This window comes from Geospiza fortis, unplaced genomic scaffold, assembly GCF_000277835.1.
Source record: "Geospiza fortis unplaced genomic scaffold, GeoFor_1.0 scaffold286, whole genome shotgun sequence".
Taxonomy (NCBI): Eukaryota; Metazoa; Chordata; class Aves; order Passeriformes; family Thraupidae; genus Geospiza; species Geospiza fortis.
The window spans coordinates 27,109-47,141 of record NW_005054444.1 but is presented as its reverse complement, the minus strand read 5'-3'; the positions used below and the strand labels follow the sequence as shown (position 1 = coordinate 47,141).

At 41.5% G+C, this 20,033-nt stretch overlaps 1 protein-coding gene across 2 annotated transcripts in view; it reads right to left on the bottom strand.

Moving 5' to 3' along the window:
* The window catches only part of INTS4 (integrator complex subunit 4), a 32,809-nt gene extending 13,467 nt beyond the window's left edge, over positions 1-19,342 (bottom strand). The window contains exons 1-14 of one of the 2 annotated variants that reach the window (XM_014309640.2): positions 19,151-19,342; positions 17,065-17,182; positions 16,270-16,376; positions 15,880-16,065; positions 14,633-14,683; positions 13,912-14,000; positions 13,534-13,654; positions 12,949-13,020; positions 11,758-11,932; positions 9,507-9,712; positions 7,083-7,225; positions 6,022-6,137; positions 4,041-4,174; positions 3,106-3,263 (exon numbers count right to left, since the gene is read on the bottom strand). In XM_014309640.2, the coding sequence (XP_014165115.1) occupies positions 3,106-3,263; positions 4,041-4,174; positions 6,022-6,137; positions 7,083-7,225; positions 9,507-9,712; positions 11,758-11,932; positions 12,949-13,020; positions 13,534-13,654; positions 13,912-14,000; positions 14,633-14,683; positions 15,880-16,065; positions 16,270-16,376; positions 17,065-17,098 (1,592 nt within the window). In that variant the 5' untranslated portion in view covers positions 17,099-17,182; positions 19,151-19,342. The remainder of the gene's footprint in view (positions 1-3,105; positions 3,264-4,040; positions 4,175-6,021; positions 6,138-7,082; positions 7,226-9,506; positions 9,713-11,757; positions 11,933-12,948; positions 13,021-13,533; positions 13,655-13,911; positions 14,001-14,632; positions 14,684-15,879; positions 16,066-16,269; positions 16,377-17,064; positions 17,183-19,150) is intronic. The other variant, XM_031062310.1, reaches the window with a different exon arrangement.
* Between the last annotated feature and the right edge of the window lie 691 nt (positions 19,343-20,033).

The window sequence follows — 20,033 nt, the reverse complement described above, 5'->3', positions numbered from 1 at the left end:
AGAGCAAGCACCAGAAACAGCAGCAAAACACACACTACAAAGCAGTTTGCACCTTGGGACTTGGCATGTCCCTTCTTCTGGGAAGCTGACACCAGCACAGCAGTGGAAGCATTAAGTCTGTCAGCCCACATAACTCTGCAGCCCCATGGGAACCACACAGAGTGGCAGCTCCAGATTTAACTTAAAACACTCCAGCCCTCTACAGCAGCTAACGACCCATTTGTGTTACACTGCTGGGAAATCAAACTATTCATGTTGGCTAAGAAAGGTTGTTTGGAACGTGTTAGGCTCATGCAACCAAGTGTATCTGAAATAGAGCTGCCCTTTTAAGCCAAGCTAGAATGTGATGTACTGATATTTGCCCAACTAGATGGTGTGTTACCATTACCAGGCATGGTAATTCTTGTAAATCATACAGCAATATAAGCAGCTTTTAATATGATAGAAAAAAAATGTCAGTTAATGGAACCCAAAAGGCTTTAGTTCTCTATTGCTAGCCAAGTTTTCTTGAAGTGTGCATTAAAAAAACAAAATTAGTTTTTTTACAGAACTGAAAATAGGTTGGATGATGTGGTTTCAACATGTGCCTTTTCTTCTCTACACTTTACGTTGATCCAAAGTCTACTAAAATTGTCACTTCCACATTTCCTACTTAATTTAATAATTTTATTTTTCAGCTGATCATTTTCTTTTGTTTATTTTAGATTTATCTTTGCATTTAGGATGCAATTCTGAATCTTTGACTCTGCCAAACCAGAGAGTTGCTGAGCCCTGAGACATTAACAAAAATCCATGAGGTTAATATGCAACCAAAGAAAATCTTTCCTAAGCAGACAATCATAAAATCATTTATGTTGGAAAAGACTTCTAAGATAATCCAGTTCCACCATTAAGCTAGCACTGCCAAGTGCACCACAAGTGCCACATCTACATGTCTTTCAAATCCCTCCTGGAATGGTGAATACACCACTGCCTTGAGCAGCCCTTTCCAGTGCTTGACAGCCCTTTCCATGAAGACAGTTTCCTACAATCCAATCTAAACCTCCCCTGGCACAACTTGAGGCTGCTTCCACCTATTCTCTTGTAACTCAGAAGAGACCAGTCCCCCACCTGGCCACAGCCTCCTTTCAGGGGGTTGTAGAGAGTGTTAAGGTCCCCCTGAGCCTCCCTTTCTCCAGGATAAACACCACCAGCCCTTCCCAGCTCCGTTGCCCTTCCCTGGACATGCTCCAGCCCCTCAATGTCTCTCATAGTGAGGGGTTGTGCTTTCCTTCAACAGCAATGCACCAACAGCCAAGCCAGCCTCAACCTTACACAGAGGCTCCATTTCATCTCTTTCCAGGGAGCAGAGTGAAGAGAAGGCTCCTGGGTGCTTAATTCCCATGTCACAACCCATCACAACACACTAATGGAGAACAGGATGTCATCTGTCAGCTAACAACTAGGCAGATATTCGATTTCCCAGTCTTATACAGTTCCCAATTCCACTAATTATATTTCCTTACAAATCTTAAACAGATTTCAACATTCCTGTAAGAAAAAAAAAATTCTTGTATAGATGGACAAACTAAACCACAGACAGATTCGCTAAACAGCCTCTCTTATATTTCTAACCACACTGCAGACTGATGCTCCCCGCCTCGGGCTCTGCAGCCAAAACTCTGAGTCCCAAGTAGATATAAACTCCACAAGGTCTGTTATTTTCGTGGATGACAATGATAAAGGAGGAGAGAGTTATGTTCCATGACAACATCCACTGCTGTGAGCTGCCTCTATCCTTCTGCTCTCCGCAACCAAATTGATGGTGTGGGGATATCTTACTCTCTGCAAAATAACCTTTAACACTTTTTTTGGCTTTGCCAAAATCCTCCCTTTGTCTTAAGGATGGAAAAAGCAGTTGGTTTAGTGTGATTTCCTAGGGGGCAATCCCATCAGGAAAAAAGTCAAGCAATAATTTCCATCAGCTCAAAACCTGAAAACAGTCATGGCCTGGAAGGTTCCCAGACCCCCATGCCTGAGAGGTTCTGGATGCCTGGCCTAGAGATTAGCTGTTTCAAGTGTTTAGTGCATTAAATGCTTTGAGACTATATTTTAGGCTGGCACACAGAAGCTGCAAAACAGCTGAGGACAAACCTCACAGTTCCCACAGCTGGGTTTTCAGTGAGGAGCACACTGTTTACTCTCTGCTGCAGATGGGTGTGACAGTGATTCACAGCAACATACACACAACAGAAGGCAGCTATTTTGAAGGAATTCAAATAATTAAGCTTTTTAAAAATTCCATATTCCAAACAAAGCTTTTTGGATTGTTTTCCTAATTCTTAAAATAAGGCTCTTTTGCTCTTTCCAAGCAGAGGAATCACATTGAAAGGATCCTTTTCAAGTGTTTTGTTTGTGTAAATCAGTCTAGAGATGAAATGGAAGAGGCAGCATAAAACCCACACTGAGAAGCAACACCACACACCCTTATCTATACAGCAGCAGACAGCAGCATGCAAGAATGTTTTCTATTCCTGGAAAAGCTCTCTGATTTGAAAACTGATGAGGAATGCCCAAGTCCTTTGTAAGTGGCAATGAGAACCTAAAATTCCAGAAGCAGGTCCTTGCCTGCTGAATGAAAGGCCCCAGGACCCAGAAAATGCAAGAGCAAAGGGGACAATACCTCCCCCCCTCCAAAAAAAAAAAAAAACCAAGAAAATCTTGTGCATGTACATTACAAATAATATGATCAAAATTACAAGGACACAAAATTGAGAATGAGACACAAGGCTGTCACCCAGAAATCACAAAAACTGAGAGTGTATTTTAGCATAAGTGAACAGTCCAAAAAGAACACCCTTACCTAACTTTTACCATGTGCTGAAAAGATGCCCCCTGCCCAAAATACACACTGGTCATTCTGGGGGGCTGCGCCAGACCTGAGACCATCCATTGATTTGAGAACAGGTCATGAACACACTTTTATCACAACAGTCTCTAAAGGAAGGCTCAAGTTAAGTGCTGGACAGCAAATTACAACACTCATATTCAGAAGCAAAGCACCTGCATCAGAGTAATTGAGCACCCTAACACATCTTTCCATAAGAGGGCAGCCTGAGGCCTTACCGGATGGTAAATTCCAGCAGCTCCTGTATGCCCCGTGGGTCGAGGTGCTGAAAGTTGTAAACTCTCTCCAGGCTCTGATGCAGGAACTGCTGGGAAGGATCTTCATGTGGGGTAATACTGGGAGAGACAGCAGAGGACACCAGCTTTCTACCCGGCAACTAAGAGAGAAGGAACACAGACACACACAAAAATAAGAGGAAAGTCTAAGACAAGGAACAACGTTGCAAAATGTTGACATCTATTTAGCAAGAAACTGAGAGCTCCAATTCATTTCTCAAATACAAAATTTATACCAAGGCTTTCAAATCTGCATCTTTGTTAGTCAATCCTCCCCAACTTTACAATCCACTTGCACTAGAGATCCTCAGGTTAAACTTCAACATCCCTTTGAGGGAAACATCTTCCTCATCTTACATTTGACACTGTGAAGCCAAGGGAAGTCCGAGACCGCACAAACCACCACTCATTTTATGAGCTGTGATACAGCCAACTTCAACCCCACCCATACTTCCATGCAGGAAAAGCATGTTGCAAAGCAGAATAGAACACATTTCACCCATGAATAAACAGTTCAGGTAGGGCATGAGTGAAATGTTGGAAGATCTACAAAGGCCTTTCCCACACACACAGTCAGAGCTATAGAAAACTCCCAGGAATACTGCCCTCCCAGTATTCTTAGCTAACCAGCAAACCAGGTACTATTCTCATTTGAGAGCAATGATGTTACTGTTGTCCCCAAAATATTAATAATTCCATATTGCAACAATTTAACATTTGTTTCTCCCGCCTTAATGCACATTTCAATATTAATTCCTGTGGTGCACAGGAGAAAAACCTTTCAGAATCTAAGTGTTACACAAAGACAGACTGAAAGAGACTGGCAATATTTCTAACAGGTGTCAAAGTCCAAACCAAACTTACTTAGTTCAACTTACTCTTAATGGAGGGACCAGGTGAGAGAGACTGTCCCGAAGATATGCATAATGTCTGAATGTATGGTCAGAGAACAGGGCAGGCATTGTAGGGCAACTTTTAGCAGCATTAAAAATCAGAACCAGAACAGCAATGTCTATTGCAAATGGATTGTTAAAGAAAAATGAAAAACAGCAAGAAGAGCTCCTTGGGGATGGGAAGTTAAAACAAGTCATCAACAACCCCTTCCTTGGCCAAGATTTGTCTAGGAAGTTCTTTATAGTTGGAAAATACTGAGCAAAACCTGAAGAAACAGCTGTCTGAGCAGATTAAAATCAAGTACAAAGTGCAAACATTACAGGGTGAGCCATACTGGAAAAAGGATGTTACTGCCAACATGGGATGGCTCAGAAGCAACACAAAGGAAAGGAGCCAGGGATCCCAAATACAGACCATGTGCATTAGGTAGAGTTTCACTCTTCCTCACAGCTTACACTGTGCTCACCAGTTTGCACCACAGAACCACAGAGTGGTTTGGTTGGAAGGCACCTTAAAGACCACTAGTTCCAACCCCATCCTGCCATGGGGAGGGACACCTCCCACTAGACCAGGTTGTTCAAGTTTTTTGGTGCCCTAACAGCATCCAAAATTTTACATTTACTGTCAAGTCTTTGAAAATTGATGCATTACCTAAGATTCCCTGAAAAACATCATTCTGCACAGACTTTAAGCAACCCAAAGAATCAAACATGGAAAGATAATTCTGAAACAGAAAAAAACACATTTTCACAGTCTGAGACCTGCAGAAATAGAGAGCAGCCAAAGGCTTCAGAAGTTAGCCCAAAGGCTGACACCTGCAACAGAGCTGCTCCCAAGCATAAGCTCTGATTCAAATTTCCTAAGTGCTTTAAAGCAAACAAAACCATGTTTTAAATATCAGTTTACACTGGAATCATGCTATTCAGGTTTACCCCAGCTTCTGGCTCACATGCCTATCTTCACATAATATGCCTCTGTAAAATTTGGTGGCAAGTTACCTCCAAAACAGTCTCTAACATAATATTCTCTGGTTCCTGGCAGGATGGTGCACTGAGTTAAAGAAGAGCATTCTTCTCCCTGCAATGTTTCTTTAATTCTCAATTCACAGGACAACTTTACTCAAATTATTACTAAACCAGGTAATTACAGATTCATTTCTCTCCACCTGATTCCAACTCATTTCAATTCTCACAAGGCATTCATCTAATCTGTATAGAATTTCTGGTTGATGGGCTGTGACTGGAGAGAAAAATAAGGAGCAGCTTCTAGAAGAAGGTTCCAGTCCAATGTGTCTCAGCATGCATCAGAAATAACATTATGTTCTGCCATCACACAGAAGGGAAGCAAGGGCTATAACAATGGAAAAATGCATTTCCAAGGCATCTCCTGTTGTTGAGGAGAATGGTGTATCAATAATCGTTTGTATTCTAAAGCACTGGAAGAGCTAACAATAATATAAGGATTTCTGATATTGAATTATTTCAGAAAGATGAAAAATTCAAAGCATTATGGGGATGCAGGCACTGCTGTACTTAGAGATGGTGCTGTTTCATAAACTGCACAGCAGTGAGCACAGAAAAACTTTTACGTAAAAAGAAAACAGATATGAAAAAACATTCTTCTTATTTAAAAGCTAAAGCATCCTCAAAACGAATGCAACTAGACAAATGTTTTGACATCAAAGGGCTCCTCTGCAAAGCCTAAAGCTTGACAAATTGCTTGATTATTCATCACAGCATAAAAAGAAGACCAATTATAGTCCACTGATATTTATGAAGATGGTTACAGCTAACAGTTTTTCCATCACTTGCTGAGTAACAAACTAAGTGCAAAAGGATTCAGAAACAGGCACAGGACTGTTTGTCTGCTACAGGGAGAAATGGCTGAAGAAATGTGAGAGTCGAGAAGTCACGAATAAAATCTACTGCAGTCAAAATTATCAACTGGCTTCATGAATAAAGATACAGGCTGGGTCATCCATGTCTGGTTCCGGAGTGTCAAAGAACGGATGTGTGCTCAGCAGCTCTGGGACTAATGGAAGCACCAGAGTGGGATGCCTGCTTCCCAGGAACTTCAAGCATCTGTAAATAAACATATTGAAATATATGTTAGTAAACAGGTGCATTTCAAAATACAACATTCTAAGCATTACTACTTTATATTGCAGCAACACTTTTAGACAGTCTGCAAGAAAATCCTGCTGTCCAAGCTCACTGTGTCTTTACAACTGACCATTTGCATAAATATTTTATAGGATCTGAGAAAACTGAAAGGACAAGCAGTAATTTATTTTTTTTTAAATTTAAAGTGTCTACAAAATAGTTAACACTTGGAGTTATACAATCCAGGAAGCTTTTATACTAAAGACTAATGAATGAGTGCATTTTTTTTTCTTCAGAAATAGGGAAGATAGGAGGTAAAATCTCAAAACCCACAAACTCCAAAAACAATGTAAAAGTACACTGGAAGTCAAAGGAGGCTAAAACAAGTCTTTCTAGTAATATCTAAGAATTCCATCTCAAACCATGTGTGTGGAGCATCATTCCCTCTATTGCTTCCACTAAACAACCAAAAAATCTGCTGCAAAAGTTCCTTCTTTTTACTTAGACAGAAAAATTCCTCTGACAGCACAATGCCACATGGCCAATCCACTTATCACCACTGACAGAGTCAACTGCTGGTAAATATTACTATTTAACACAATGCCAAGTGAGCAAAAACACTTGCAATAGAAGAGATGAGGTTTCAAACGGAATTCATCTTTCCTGTGAATGCACTGAGTGCCTGGAATAGGGGCACATTTCCAGGAGTGGTCATCAGATCTGGATTCCCAGTGCAAGTATTGACAAGCAAGAACAACACAGAGTTTCCACACCAGTCATGAATAAGTACATATTTACAGAGTAACAGGATTGTATCCCTGCAATACCTGTTACCTCCTTAGCAAGCTCAGTATTTTCTAGCACCTCACTTACTAAAAAGAAGAGGTAAGTAAGTAGACACAGAAGGACACTGAACACACTCACTTCCATATGGATTCTCTGTCTGTGGGATACTTGGTCAGGTTTTTCAGCAGCTCCACCAGTGCAAGATGGATGCCTTCTTTAGTTGAAACATTGGTGCAACACAACAGTTCATGAAGTGCTTCCCGAATGTCCCTTGAAGAATCCTAAAATAAAAACCCAACCCAGACGCTGATGAGTGAAACATGCCTGCACACACATTTACTTTAAAGCTGGCAGCCTCAGCTCCTTGGCCGAGTTAGTAAAAGAGGTCTGTGAACAGCAGTGCCTGTTTCTAGTCACCAGAGCAAAGCAAAGATGAAGTGACAGACCAGGCAAGTGCTGCAGGGACTCCAGGTCTCATCCTCCTATGTGCTTCCTTTACTGGAATGAACGGGAACTGCTTCACTGCTGACCTCTCAAGCAGAGAAAAAACCACTGCTTGGTTTGGGTGATGTTGTATCTTTGCAGTTACAAAAAAGGAAGGTGCTGGGCAACTCAGTAAAACAATCACCAAAGATCGCTTCAGCATTTTCACAGCAGCCTTTTATCATTTTTAACCCAGGAAGCTCAATTCCACAGAGCCCAGTCAGCAGCCTCCAGAGGGTCTGAGGAAGCACTGAGGACATGTCAATGGCTGGACAGACTAGAATATTCAGCTGAATTAATTACATTTCTTCTGCCAAAAACCACCCTGACATTCCATATCCATGCATCATCATGTTCCTTGCTATCAGCATTTGCCTGGTGCTACTGGATGCATTGTGAAAATTTGATAGGATACAAGAACTGGATGCTTTTCAGTGGTGGATTTTGCCTTTTCTAAATTATAATTTGCTAAGTATCAACAGCTCATTCATCACTGTCTTACACAAAAGAAGAAAGAGCAATCCTCTTGTAAAGGCTTTTAAATGACAGCCAACACACTCGAATGACCAAAGGGCTTTTGGTCAAAGGCAGACTATGACCACAGAGAAGACAACTCTAAGGACTGGAATGACCACAGTCATAAACTACTCCAGATCACTAATAAAACCCACTAGAAATGTGGTACAGAGACAAGCAAGGCAGAAGACCATGAAGGGACACAGATGAGCAACAGAAACTGCAATCAAGGACAACGGGGAAAGCAAATTCCAAAGTCTGGTCAGAAAAGCAAGGAATACCTGGGACAATTATTCTGATAAAGTGAAAGCAGTGGGGTGAAAACAGAAGTTATCCTCAATACCCTGGTGTTCCATATTTACACTGCTGGAACCAATTTACACACCAAAGTTAATGGTATTTTTCCACATCCTTTAGTTTTGTGCTAGAAGATGGATTTTACAGAAAAGCACCAAGCATCTTTCAGAATCAGATAAATCCATTAAAATGTTAATAATTCTACACTTAAGCTATCCCACTGCCTGATGATAATTATGATAATACAAACCACAATACATGTAGGGTTTATCATACATGGTAAGTCAGTACAGAAGAGTCCAGCCTAACCAGGACATTTTCATACCTCAATGCACAGGTTTCCCAGCTTAAACAAATGTAAATAATGACAAAAATGTGAGGCACCTAAAGCTCATTGCTGCATTTGCAAAGTCAGATCATACTCCAAAGCATTTGTTACAGACTGATAAAATAGGTTTAATTAGTTTGCTACTTCCTGAGGCACAACTTAAAGCAGCAACTGCTGCCCTGGGTCAAGGAAATAAAAGGTGAAGAGATTGAAGCAGTGGATTTGCAGGACCTCCCAAGGCACTTCCCAAAAGAAGCAGCAACTTGCCTACCACAAGCAGTAGATTAAAAAAATGCCTCAGGGGCTATAACTCAGCAAATAAATCAGGTCTGAGAGGACAGTTTGACACAGTACCATTCATACAGCCAAAATCTCTTCCTGGATCAACCTCATCAACCAGGAAGAGCATCTGACTCATGCTATTCCCCGAATCCTGGCTGAACACTGACTGGGAGGATGCTGGTTAGGAAAACTCAAAATTATATGGCAGAGCACACTGACAAACACCTTCAACAGAAAAAAGATCTCAGGCCAGTTTTGCTTGGTGAGCAAAGATGTAGGTGGCCAGCTCTGCTTGGTGAGCAAAGGTGTAGCCAAAGCAGCTGAACCAAGGACACAGAAAGAAAATGAAGCTGCATGCAACATGAAGCACGTGGAGTGCTGGACCTCAACACAACACAGAAGGAAACACGTGGAGGCAACAGCACAGTGATCAAAGGAAGAGTTTTTATCTAAAATTTATCTATTTCAGAAGTATTCTGCTGTCCTGGTGCTTACAAGCTACCAGATTTTAGGAACCTTTGGCAGAGTTCAAAGGGTCAAAAAACCCCAAAAAAGGGTGGGTTTGCTCTCAGGAGAAGGGACTGATTAGCAGTACATAATTAAGCACCCCAAAGCAAGCAGGAAAGCAATTCTTGTCCTCCTCAAGAATTTCTTACCTCCAAGACAGCCAACACAGTATCCAGCTGGTCTTCCCGCAGGGTGATGTTGTTGGAAATTTTTCTCATTGTGTGTATTGACTGCAATCTGACCTCCTCAATTTCATCATTAAACATGTCAACCAGAAAATCCAGGCATTTCTCAGCAAAAGAAGGTGAGGACTGAGCCAACATACACAGGGCTTCAACCGCAGCGATTCGAACCTCTGTTAAAAGAGGAGCAGGGAATTCACTGTAAATTAATTAAAACTGTCTTGTTTAAAAGGACATTCACCCAACAGTGAGGTCTTGTACTCTTCAAGGGCTGGGCTAAGGACAGGAGATGCTAAGGAAATGCTGAGGGCAACAGAAGCTCAGCAGGGACCCACTGGGGACCTCTTCACAGACAAATCTTCAAATCAAGTCTCACTTCTGATACAGCCCCTGCTGCTGCCATAAGCATCTGCAAAAGGGACCTGCAGGTGAAAAACAGGTCTCTAATCCATCATAAATACTGCATATTTCATAGTGTGTTTCGCAAGCATAGCATTAACACTGGTATCTTAAGCAAACTAATTTAGTTAATTAAACTGTGGTTGTTTTATTCTTCCTGACATTTTAATTGCTTGGAGCTTTCACTGCGTTTTAACTTGCTATGCAGCACTTTATGAATTGCTGAAAAGCCCCAGAGAATCAACGTTTTGGCAGTTAACAGAATGAAAGTCTTCTGCTTTCTGACTTCATATTCCTCAAGACAAAGGAAAAAGGTACCACCTAAATATTAAAATTATTTGAATTAAAGTAAAAAAAAAATCAGAAAGCATCCCGAGTCTACTTATGCTGTAAAACTTCGCAGGAATTTGAAGAATACCCAAATATAACAGGGTTAGGCAGAGAGGAGATTCTCTTCCCTATAATCATCCTCATTAGCTTCCCTAACATTTATGTGCTAGGATCAGAAAAATGGTAATTAATCTGATGTCTCGCAAACCTTGTTGTTTTAAACATACTTCTAGTTTTCACTCAAATTAGCTCATCTTGAAAACATTTACTTGAACTTGTGTGGAGCTTTGTAGGCCTATTGTTCCTAAAGAAGACATCTGACTCCTCAGGATTCTGATCAAGTACAAAAATGCACAGACCCCTGCTTGCTCAATAATGATGCTTTTGTCACAGCTCTGAGTCTCCATGGTCATTAAGACCCAGGTATTAAGAGAAGAGAAACATTTTGCTGATATTGCTCTCATAAGCTGACACACTAATTCAGATTTAAGTTGCAACATGGAATTCAAGCAGGGTTACCAGTCAGGGTGAGCTCAGCAGTATTTAAAAATGCTGCAGTGGAGAGAGAGATCTGTGTATATTTCACATTTGTTCATTTTATCCACATTCCTCAACAGCATCATACTGACACAAGACCTGTGGCACAAGAAACTGGAGAACATGTTTCATTGGGCCAAGGGGCTGAACCAGCGAAACATTTTTTATTGTTAGGCAGGAAAAAAAGAAGGTGCACTTTCAAGCTTCAGGGAGAGTTCAGCTACTGGGAAAACATGCATTTATTTGCAGGACTCACGGAGCAATAAGCCCACTTTTACAACACAATCTACAATATTTTTGTTGTGGTGGTTTTGTATGTTTTAACTTAACCTCATCCTTCCGATAACATTAAAAGCAAATTCAAAAATGACATTCAGAGCTTGGAATTTTCATGGGTTTATGCAAATACCAGCCTCACACTGTACCAGGAGAGGTTTAGATGGAAAACATTCAGGTTGTCAATCACTGGAACAGACTACACAGGGAAGTGTTCAGAAATCATCTGGATGTGGCACTTAGGGACATGGCTTAGTAGTGGACTTGGTAGTGTTTGGTTAGCATTTGGAACTGATCATCTTAGAGGTATTTTCCAACCTAAATGATTCTATGAATTTTCTTCCTGCTCACAAAACACCTATTTTGAACAGCAGTAACTAACTCTGCCAATTTATGTCCACGTGCAACTGTTAAATTTAAGTCAACAACAACAAAAAATAATCCCAGTGGGTTTCTGCAGACCAGAAGCAAGCCACTTATTACCATATATGTTACTAAAACTTTACCATTTATAGGAAGCTATTTGCTTTTTCTACCCAACTGAACACTTCTATCCAAAATTCTGTGCAACATTACAGCACCTTTGAAACAACTGCCATATCAGAGATCACAATGATGCTCATCAGCCAACACAGATCTCCCCCCTTTAGCTATTCCATGCCCAGTTAACACTTACCATACATCTCATCTTCCAGGCCATGAACAAAAGCCCCACAAGCTCCTGATTCAATCAAGTTCACAGCACCAGTATCGATTTCCTCTTTGGGAGCATCGTCTCCCCACTTTCTGCCGCTTGAAAACTCCCCAGAGCTGTAGAGCTCTTTGGCTCGTTCATGTGCAGTGCGCTTCCTCTGTCCAAAAAACATTTCAGTTACAACCACGTCAACTTCAAAAGATGACTGAACAAAATATTAAACTGGATCTGAAAACAGATATAGCTGGAGGCTTAGACACTGACACACATACAAATGCTAAGAAAAGCAAACAGTACCTACTCTTCTATGGCTATTTCTAACTGCCAGTAACTCTCTGTAGTTTTGATGTAGGGGAAAGATAATAACAAACACATTTTAATTAACATATTCTTAGACATCCATTGCAAAAAGAGCCCAACTGGGTCAGAACAAAGGCCCATCTAGTTAAGAAGCCAATAAGTGATCTGTAAAAACGCTATCACTTTGCAGTTCAACTTGTTAAACTGCAATTAAATACTTTAATGCTATCAAGACTATCCAGAGTTCAGCAATGTGTAAAATGGGATATTCATTCAGTGTGCTTGCTAGTCTGCCTCCTTCTCCCACACACTCTAAATAAAGCTGTGCAGCACTTTCTTTAACAGCCTTTACAAAGCAGCACACAAAAAACAGCAGCTCTTCATCATTCTTTTGTAGACAGAAAAAAATTAACATAACCTCAAGCATGTTGCTTAAGGAAGGAACATTACTGAAAAATTTTGCTCACAGGGCTGAGTAGACTTTTAGCTACACATGTTTCTTGAAATATTGATGTTTTTAGATCAGATGCTGTAGAATGTTTCCAAGAGCTTGCTCCTAGAACTAGGATATAACCTTTCCATACACAATAACCAAAGCTTTTAGCCAAAAACTATCAGAACACCACAAACGTTTACCTCTCAGCTGTTGCAAAACTTGAATAGCCTAGAGCTGTTTCTTACATCCTTGGTTATAGAAATCTAAAACTAGCAATTGCTTAATTGACTTTAATCTAAAACAAAACCTGTCATCATCAATTAACTCTCAGCAACCCTCAGGCAAGGACAAGATGAAAAAGCACACTCAATATTAACACACCTCTTGTGTGGTTTTAGCACCTACACACAAGAGAACAAACCCAAACACTTACATACCCTCAGATCGGACATGAGCTTCTTGTCAAGGGTCTGCTCCAAGAAATGGGAGCTAACTTGTTGCATAGAACCCTGAAGAGAAAAAAATATCAAAAAGAAGAAACAGGATTATTCTAAACTGCACCATATAATTTCCTGATTTATCCCAATATGGCATTCAATCTTATCCACTCATTCTAACAGCTTTATGCAATACCTGACACCATTGTACGTCAGAGTCTAAAAAAGCGAACTTAAGAATCAGAACATCTAATTTTCCTACTGAGGTTAATGTGGCTTTCTTTGAGTTCAGTTGGTTCACATGTCCTGTGGTAGAGAAGTAGGGGCAGGGAATTATGACAAGGATTTGTTTTTTTCTTTAATGTTCAACCATCTACTCTCAAGGGAAGAATCACTTCACAGTTGAGCTGAAAAACTGTTGGGTTTCCTCAACCTCCCTCATTTATTTCCCCTCAGAATTCTGGGAGAAATCTACCCATACAGTTTTAAATATTCTCCCATTCTTTTTTTTTCCAAATATATATGAAAAGTCAAGTAACTTAAGAGAAACTATTCTCTGATAGAGAAGAAAATAATGCAACTTACCAATAACTTTGCAGCTTGTACTCTTACAACCCAGGAACCATCACTAACCATATGGCAAATTTTTCCAAAGGCATCATCAACCAAGCGAATTTCTTCATTAGAAGAAGGAATCGGGACAATGCTGACATAGAGAAATCAGTTTGTTGATTGTATTCCATACTGGATGGCATCAATAAGAAACAGCCATGCTGATTTACTATCAATGTTCAACAAATACCAGGAACCAAAACTTCACTGCATCAGTGTATTCTTATCAGGCATCAGTCATTTGTACACATCAGTTTCCTAACAGCTCCTCCTCAGACCTACCAGCACAAAACTCTCAGGATCAGGTGGTTACTTGGCCAGTACTTTGAGGACAATGCATGAAGAACATACCTTTCAGGGTAAAGCTGACTGAGGACCCAAATCAGCTGAACTGCAGCACTGCGCACTTGCTCGTAATCATCTGCCAACAGCTTGCAGGCCTGAAAGAACATTCATAGCCCAATATACCCGAAACATCTCCACCTGAGCTGTCATTCACTTCCCACAATGCCAGCAGCATCCTCACCACAGTTAGGACAGATTAAAAATCAAAATGAATCCAGTGTTCCCTGCTACTCCCTAGTATTTCCAAGTTTGATCAGGCAGACTAGATCTAATTAAGTCAATCAGGCACATGTTATAAACTCCAGAATTGCCTGTACTATGCAAGAAGGATGAAATGTGAGTCTGCAATAGAACTGATTTGATACAGGCTGCAGCTGCACAGCTTTACTGATATAACAAATACAAGCTTCATGGGTACTCTCCAATGAACAAGGGTTTAAGACTTTCAGACTACAACTGCCAGATGACAGGAATGACTTCATCATGCCTTGCCCTTTCCATGATCACCTCCCCAAACAATATACAACAAAGTACATGCTTTAGTGCATTTAAGCACAATGGATGCAAAATAACCTTTTATTTCCTCTGTTATACAACAAGGAATATCTGCTACCTAAGTGTAAAATACTCCTCCTCTGCTCAGTGCCCTCCTCCTCATAAAACACACTGCCAGAGAACTCAAAGAGAAAGATGTGCAGACAAGTACAAAACAAATACAAGGTTTTACCTGACTATAAATAGCTTGCTGTAACTTTAGTCCTCTTTCATGAAGTTGTAGCTACAGGGAAAAAAACAAAACAGTGCAAGAAAGTGTAAGTACAGGTTGAAGGGACACAGACTAAGTTTTCACCACAGTTTTTCTGTTTGAGCTGCTATAATTTAAATACTGCATTACCTTGACTGTAAGTATTTTAAATAATATTCTTGACTTCAGTATAATTTTTTAGCTTCATATTAGATTATGGAAAAACAATTTATACAAATACACTGCCTGTTCATTCTCCCAACCTTCAAATAATTTTTTAGTGTTAGCCATATTCAACCACAATTAAAACAGATAATTAATTACTTTATTACCATTCCTGAAACATGGATCCAAAAGTAGCATTTACATGGCATGAAAACTCATTGGTAATCCCTCTGTTACTGAACCACAGAGAGAGCAAAGTGTCCTACACTCTTTCTTTTTAGAAGGATGAGTAAGTACAACGTCCAGGAGAGGGAGATTTCAGAGATTCAAGTGCAAATGCATCTTCCTTCTTTCTCTAGATTTTAATAACATTAATTCAAAGATCCTCGTTTACCATCACATTAGACGGAACATTATTATAAACTTTAAGGGTAATAGAGAAACTTCTGTATCCCCATACACTCACAGGCAACTCACATTAAGCAGTATTTTGAAATGCATGGTCTTTGCTTGCATTTCTGCAAAGCTAAAAGCTTCTGAAGGGTCCTCACACAAAAAACCCCAGTATATACTATATCTCATGAACAGTTAGAAAATGCTAATGAATGCAGCCATGAGGCAAAACATAAATGTTGGCTTTAAAACAAACAAACTAAATTCTTTCTGCACTTATCACACAGGTTTCCTATCATAAGCAGATACCTACTGCATTTTGGAGCACTAGTGGTTTCTTGTAGTTCTGGTAACCAATACTAAATCACTAAATAAATTTGTCTCTAAAAGAAAGAGCCTACACACACTCAAAGAATGAACAAGTTGAAAAAGCTTCTTCAGCTATACCTGAAACAGAAGTTATGAATCACTCAAATGTCCCTTAAGATCTCATGTTACCTTAATATTTCAAGACCTAGCTTATTTTTCAGGTAATTGTGATACACTGAACAGGCTTTTACTAAGTTAATTAAAATAATCTTTAAAACAAACCTCTGTGTTAGTTTGCAGCCCTCTCTCAGCTTCCTGATACAGCCCCAAACCATTTCTTCCACGGTGCCAGCTACACTTACCATGGCTTTTATAGCTGCAGTCCTAACTCGAGGGTCCTGATCATTAAAATGATCTCCTATTATCTTCTGGACATCTCTGGCCGCCTGGCTTTCAGCCTCTTTTGCAACACCTTTTTCCACTGGGCCAAGACAGCCAATTAGCTGAAGACACTTATTCCTTACACCATGAGAAGAATCTGTCAGATGCTGGGGAACAAGAGATGAGCAGATGTAACTGGATTCTTATGTTTCTTTCAGCCCTTTGAAACACCGTGCTATGTTTCCTAGCAGTTATTAATCTTAGTATTGTAACAGCTTGTTGAGAAAAATGAAAGTAATTTAAATACTGACTACCTTTCTTTTTTCTTGCGGCAATGATAAAAGTTTCCTGGCCCAGGGGGGCCTCCTTACCTTGCAGGCTACCTCTACCAGCCTCATCCTAACAGATGGATTGTCTGGGAGTTTTGTGCCAATCACTAACAGGGTGTCCAGCAACTGAGCAAGGACTTGGTGAGACTCTGCAAGACAGAAGAGTGAAAGGTTATGCACTACTTTGCTGAACTCTTACCAGCTACAGGATCACAGACTGATCCACATTGGAAGGCCATCCTGAAACCTTTCCAGGGCTGAATTAGCCAAGCTCCCTCAGCTATGCCTTGTACATCACATACTCCAGTCCTCTAGCACCTCAGTGGTTCTGCTGAATTCACCCAACCTTACCAGCACCAATCTGGCACTGAGGAATCCAAAACTGGATGAAGTATTCCAGATGTGGCCTAACCAGTGCTGAGTGAAAGGGTAGAACACTGTCCTCCCTTGACCTGCTGGCTACACTCTTGTTGATACAGCCTGATGAGCTGGCCTCTAGCATAATATAAAAAAACTCCTCTTCAAACACATTTCCATTTTAAGCAAAACTGTCCTGTAGAACAGAGAACCTCAGAAGCAACAGCTCTCAGATGGAAATGCAAAAGCAAATTTTGCACTCCTTTAGAACAAAGATATAGAGCAGGCAGGTCAGAGGAACATTCTTGTCCTCCTCAAAACATGGTGTTATCTGTCATCATTCACAAAACCAGAAAATAAATACTCTAAGCAGCAATTGCCAAGCATACACCTGAGATGTAAGGCCTTGCCACTGTCCCAAATGCTTTGACAGCACGATTCCACCTTGATCTCAAGCACCACATCAAAAGGGTGACTTACTCTCGTTCTGAAGGGTGTTAATGGCATCATCCATAATGCAGTCTGGGGAAAATCCTGCAGTCTTTGACAACAACCCCAGCAAGGATGCAATCTTCAGCCTTACAGAGGCATCATTCTCCTGGAAGGAAATAACACCCCAAAAAACCCTCAGTACAAAACAAAGTTAAAGAAAAACAAAGAGAACAGCATAAATTACCTACATACATCTACTCATTTAAGAAACAGCAAACACTGTCACAGGTGATAATCACATAAGTAAGCCTCAACAATTAATATTCCTTTAAAATTAATTTCAAAAGTTCAGGCATTCTAAAGATTTATTTTGAGACTGCCATAGACTCATGCACACAAGACTTCTGGTCATAACTGACAGTCCCTCTTTCTTTGTATTGCCAAGGATATCCAATGCAGAGTAGAAAGGCAGAAAGTCATCTGGATGTCATACATGGATCTTACCAAGCATTTGTGCAACACTGAACACAGAGTTGCAGAAAAATTACAGTAACAAATATCCCATCTTTCGGACAAGAAATTTTACAGTTACAACTGTTATATCTGTCAGTGTTTAAGAGAGACTTCAGTGCCACACACAGCCTACAAGTGACAAATGTGACACCCAAGGTAACAGTCCCCTTTCGCAACTGAACTGAGAAGCATTTTTTATTTTAGGGCTGAAGTTATGCATTTGAACAATGGACACTGTCATCAGGACTGCATGGGGACTGCCCTACCAAAATCTAGCGGGATGAAGGAACAGGAGGCTACAAGACCATCTTAAACAAAACAATGACACTTCAAACAAATAAATCATCACAAAAATTCTACTGCAGTTACAGCTTTCAGGGTCAGGTTTCTGGATGATAAGGGAAAGTGTAAGTGTTATGAAGTACTAGGAAACAAGTTCTTTTGAAATTTTTGTCTGTAAGTAAAATAACATCAGCTATGGTAGTTTTGAAAGCAGTATTTTTAAAAGCTGGATTCTGTAACAGGCTGTGCTCTTGCCAGTGTGATCTTGTCTGCAGGTTCATGAGTCTCTCTTCTAATACAGGCTACAAACAAACTCCAAGCACAAATAATCTGTGTTATTTGACCAGGAACTCTGTATTTCATAGAATCAGAGAATAACTTATGCCTGAAAAGACCTCTAAGATCATCAAGTCCAACCTTAACCCAGCACTGACAAGTCTAAACTGTGTCCCCAAGTGCCATATCTACCCATCTTTGAAATACCTTCAGGGATGGTGACTTAACCACTGCCCTGGGCAGCCTGTTCCAGTGCTTGATAATCTTTTCAGTGTGGGAAGTTTTCCAAATATCCAGTCTAAACCTCCTTGGAGCAGCTTGAGGCCATTTCCTTGTTCTACTGTTTGCTAATTGGAGAAGAGACCGATCCCTGACAGTTTTATTCATAGATTTGATATTAGGGAGAAGTTCTTTACTGAGAGGGCAGTGAGGTACTGGCCCAGAGAAGGCTGCCCAGGGAAGCTGCCTCATGCCTGAAGTGCTCAAGGCCAGGTTGGATGGAACTTTGGACAACCCAGAAGGTTAGAAGGTAGCAGAAGGTGTCCCTGCCCTAGCAGAGGGGTCAGAAGTGGATGATCTTTAATGTCCCTTCCAACCCAAACCATTCCACTATTCTGTGATTTTAAAAGTGCTGGTTTTTACCACATAAGCAATAGCTAAAAGGTTTCTCCACTGCTAGAGAAAATTAAGAATACAGTAAGGACACATCAGTCAGGAAAGTGTTAGATAAAGCTGAAACAGCTCTAGACAGCTAGGTTCCCAGCTGGAAAAGTTCCAGTTCCCTGGAAACCTTGACAGATCTTTTGTCCTTTGCCAAGCTAAATTCCACACAGACCATGAGCAGGGATAACTTGTCACAGGCTGTTGAAACCATCAGCACAGGGACCAAGTATCACAATCAGAAATCACTTGGGTCAAGGGCTATAGCTGTTCACTCTCAGCCCAGGCTGTTGGCAAGGGAGGCAGAAACACAGGAGGAGCCTGTGAGCCCCTGTTCAACACCCCACACACCAAGCAAACAGGAGCAGAAGGAGCAAGCATGTTTGGCTCCCAGCTTCACCACCTTGTAATAATGCTCCAGCAGGATCCTGACAACCCCTTCTACGCTCTCCACTTCCACGGGCTTCCTGGCAAACTGGAGCAGGTACTGCAAGGCATCTGCAGGCGAGGTGGCTTTGCACAGGTCCACGTGCAGCGCTGCCGACTTGCTGGGCTTGGTCAGCCGCAGCTTCTTGGTGGACAGGTCCTCATGCTGCTGCTGTGGGCAGAGGGACAGGGCTCAGAAACAGCGTATCCAGACCCACTTCTACCCAGACCAAACATGGGGAGGCCGAAGGAAGCTCCCACGTCCCAGGGCAGTCACTAGCCCCTCCTTGAGCTGTCTCAGGGAGACACCCACCCTCAGACGGCTGTGGCTGTTACTGTCCTGCCCAGGCAGCCCCTGTCCCTGCAAAACATGGCCTCTCCCCACCCTAGGCTGGGTCAAATCCAGTTGCTTCCAACACCAGACAACGAATCCAGGGCAAACACCAGCTTCTCCCACTCCCACCGGCCTGGAGCAGCCCAGAAAGCCGCTGTAATTCCTTCCCCAGTCGCTGCCGGGGGGATGCTTCCTCTTTCCCGCAGCAGTCCTGGCGCTGCTCAGGTCAAAGAATCAACAAAACGGGTCTGGTTGGAAGGGATCACAGAGGGTCATCTCGTCCAACCCCTCTCTCAAGCAGGGTCATCCCAGAGCACACTGCAAGGACTGCGCCAGGGCGGTTCTTAAATATCTCTAGTTAGAGAGACTCCACAACCTTTCTCCCTCTTCACCCTGAGGGGAACACCTTGCCTCAGACCTCTCCCCTCCAGCAGCTCCAGCCTTCCTAAACTCGGGGCCGACCCGTCCCCTCCCCCCAACCCCTCAGGGGCCGCCCCAGCCCCAACGCCTGGCAAGCGGGGGGCGC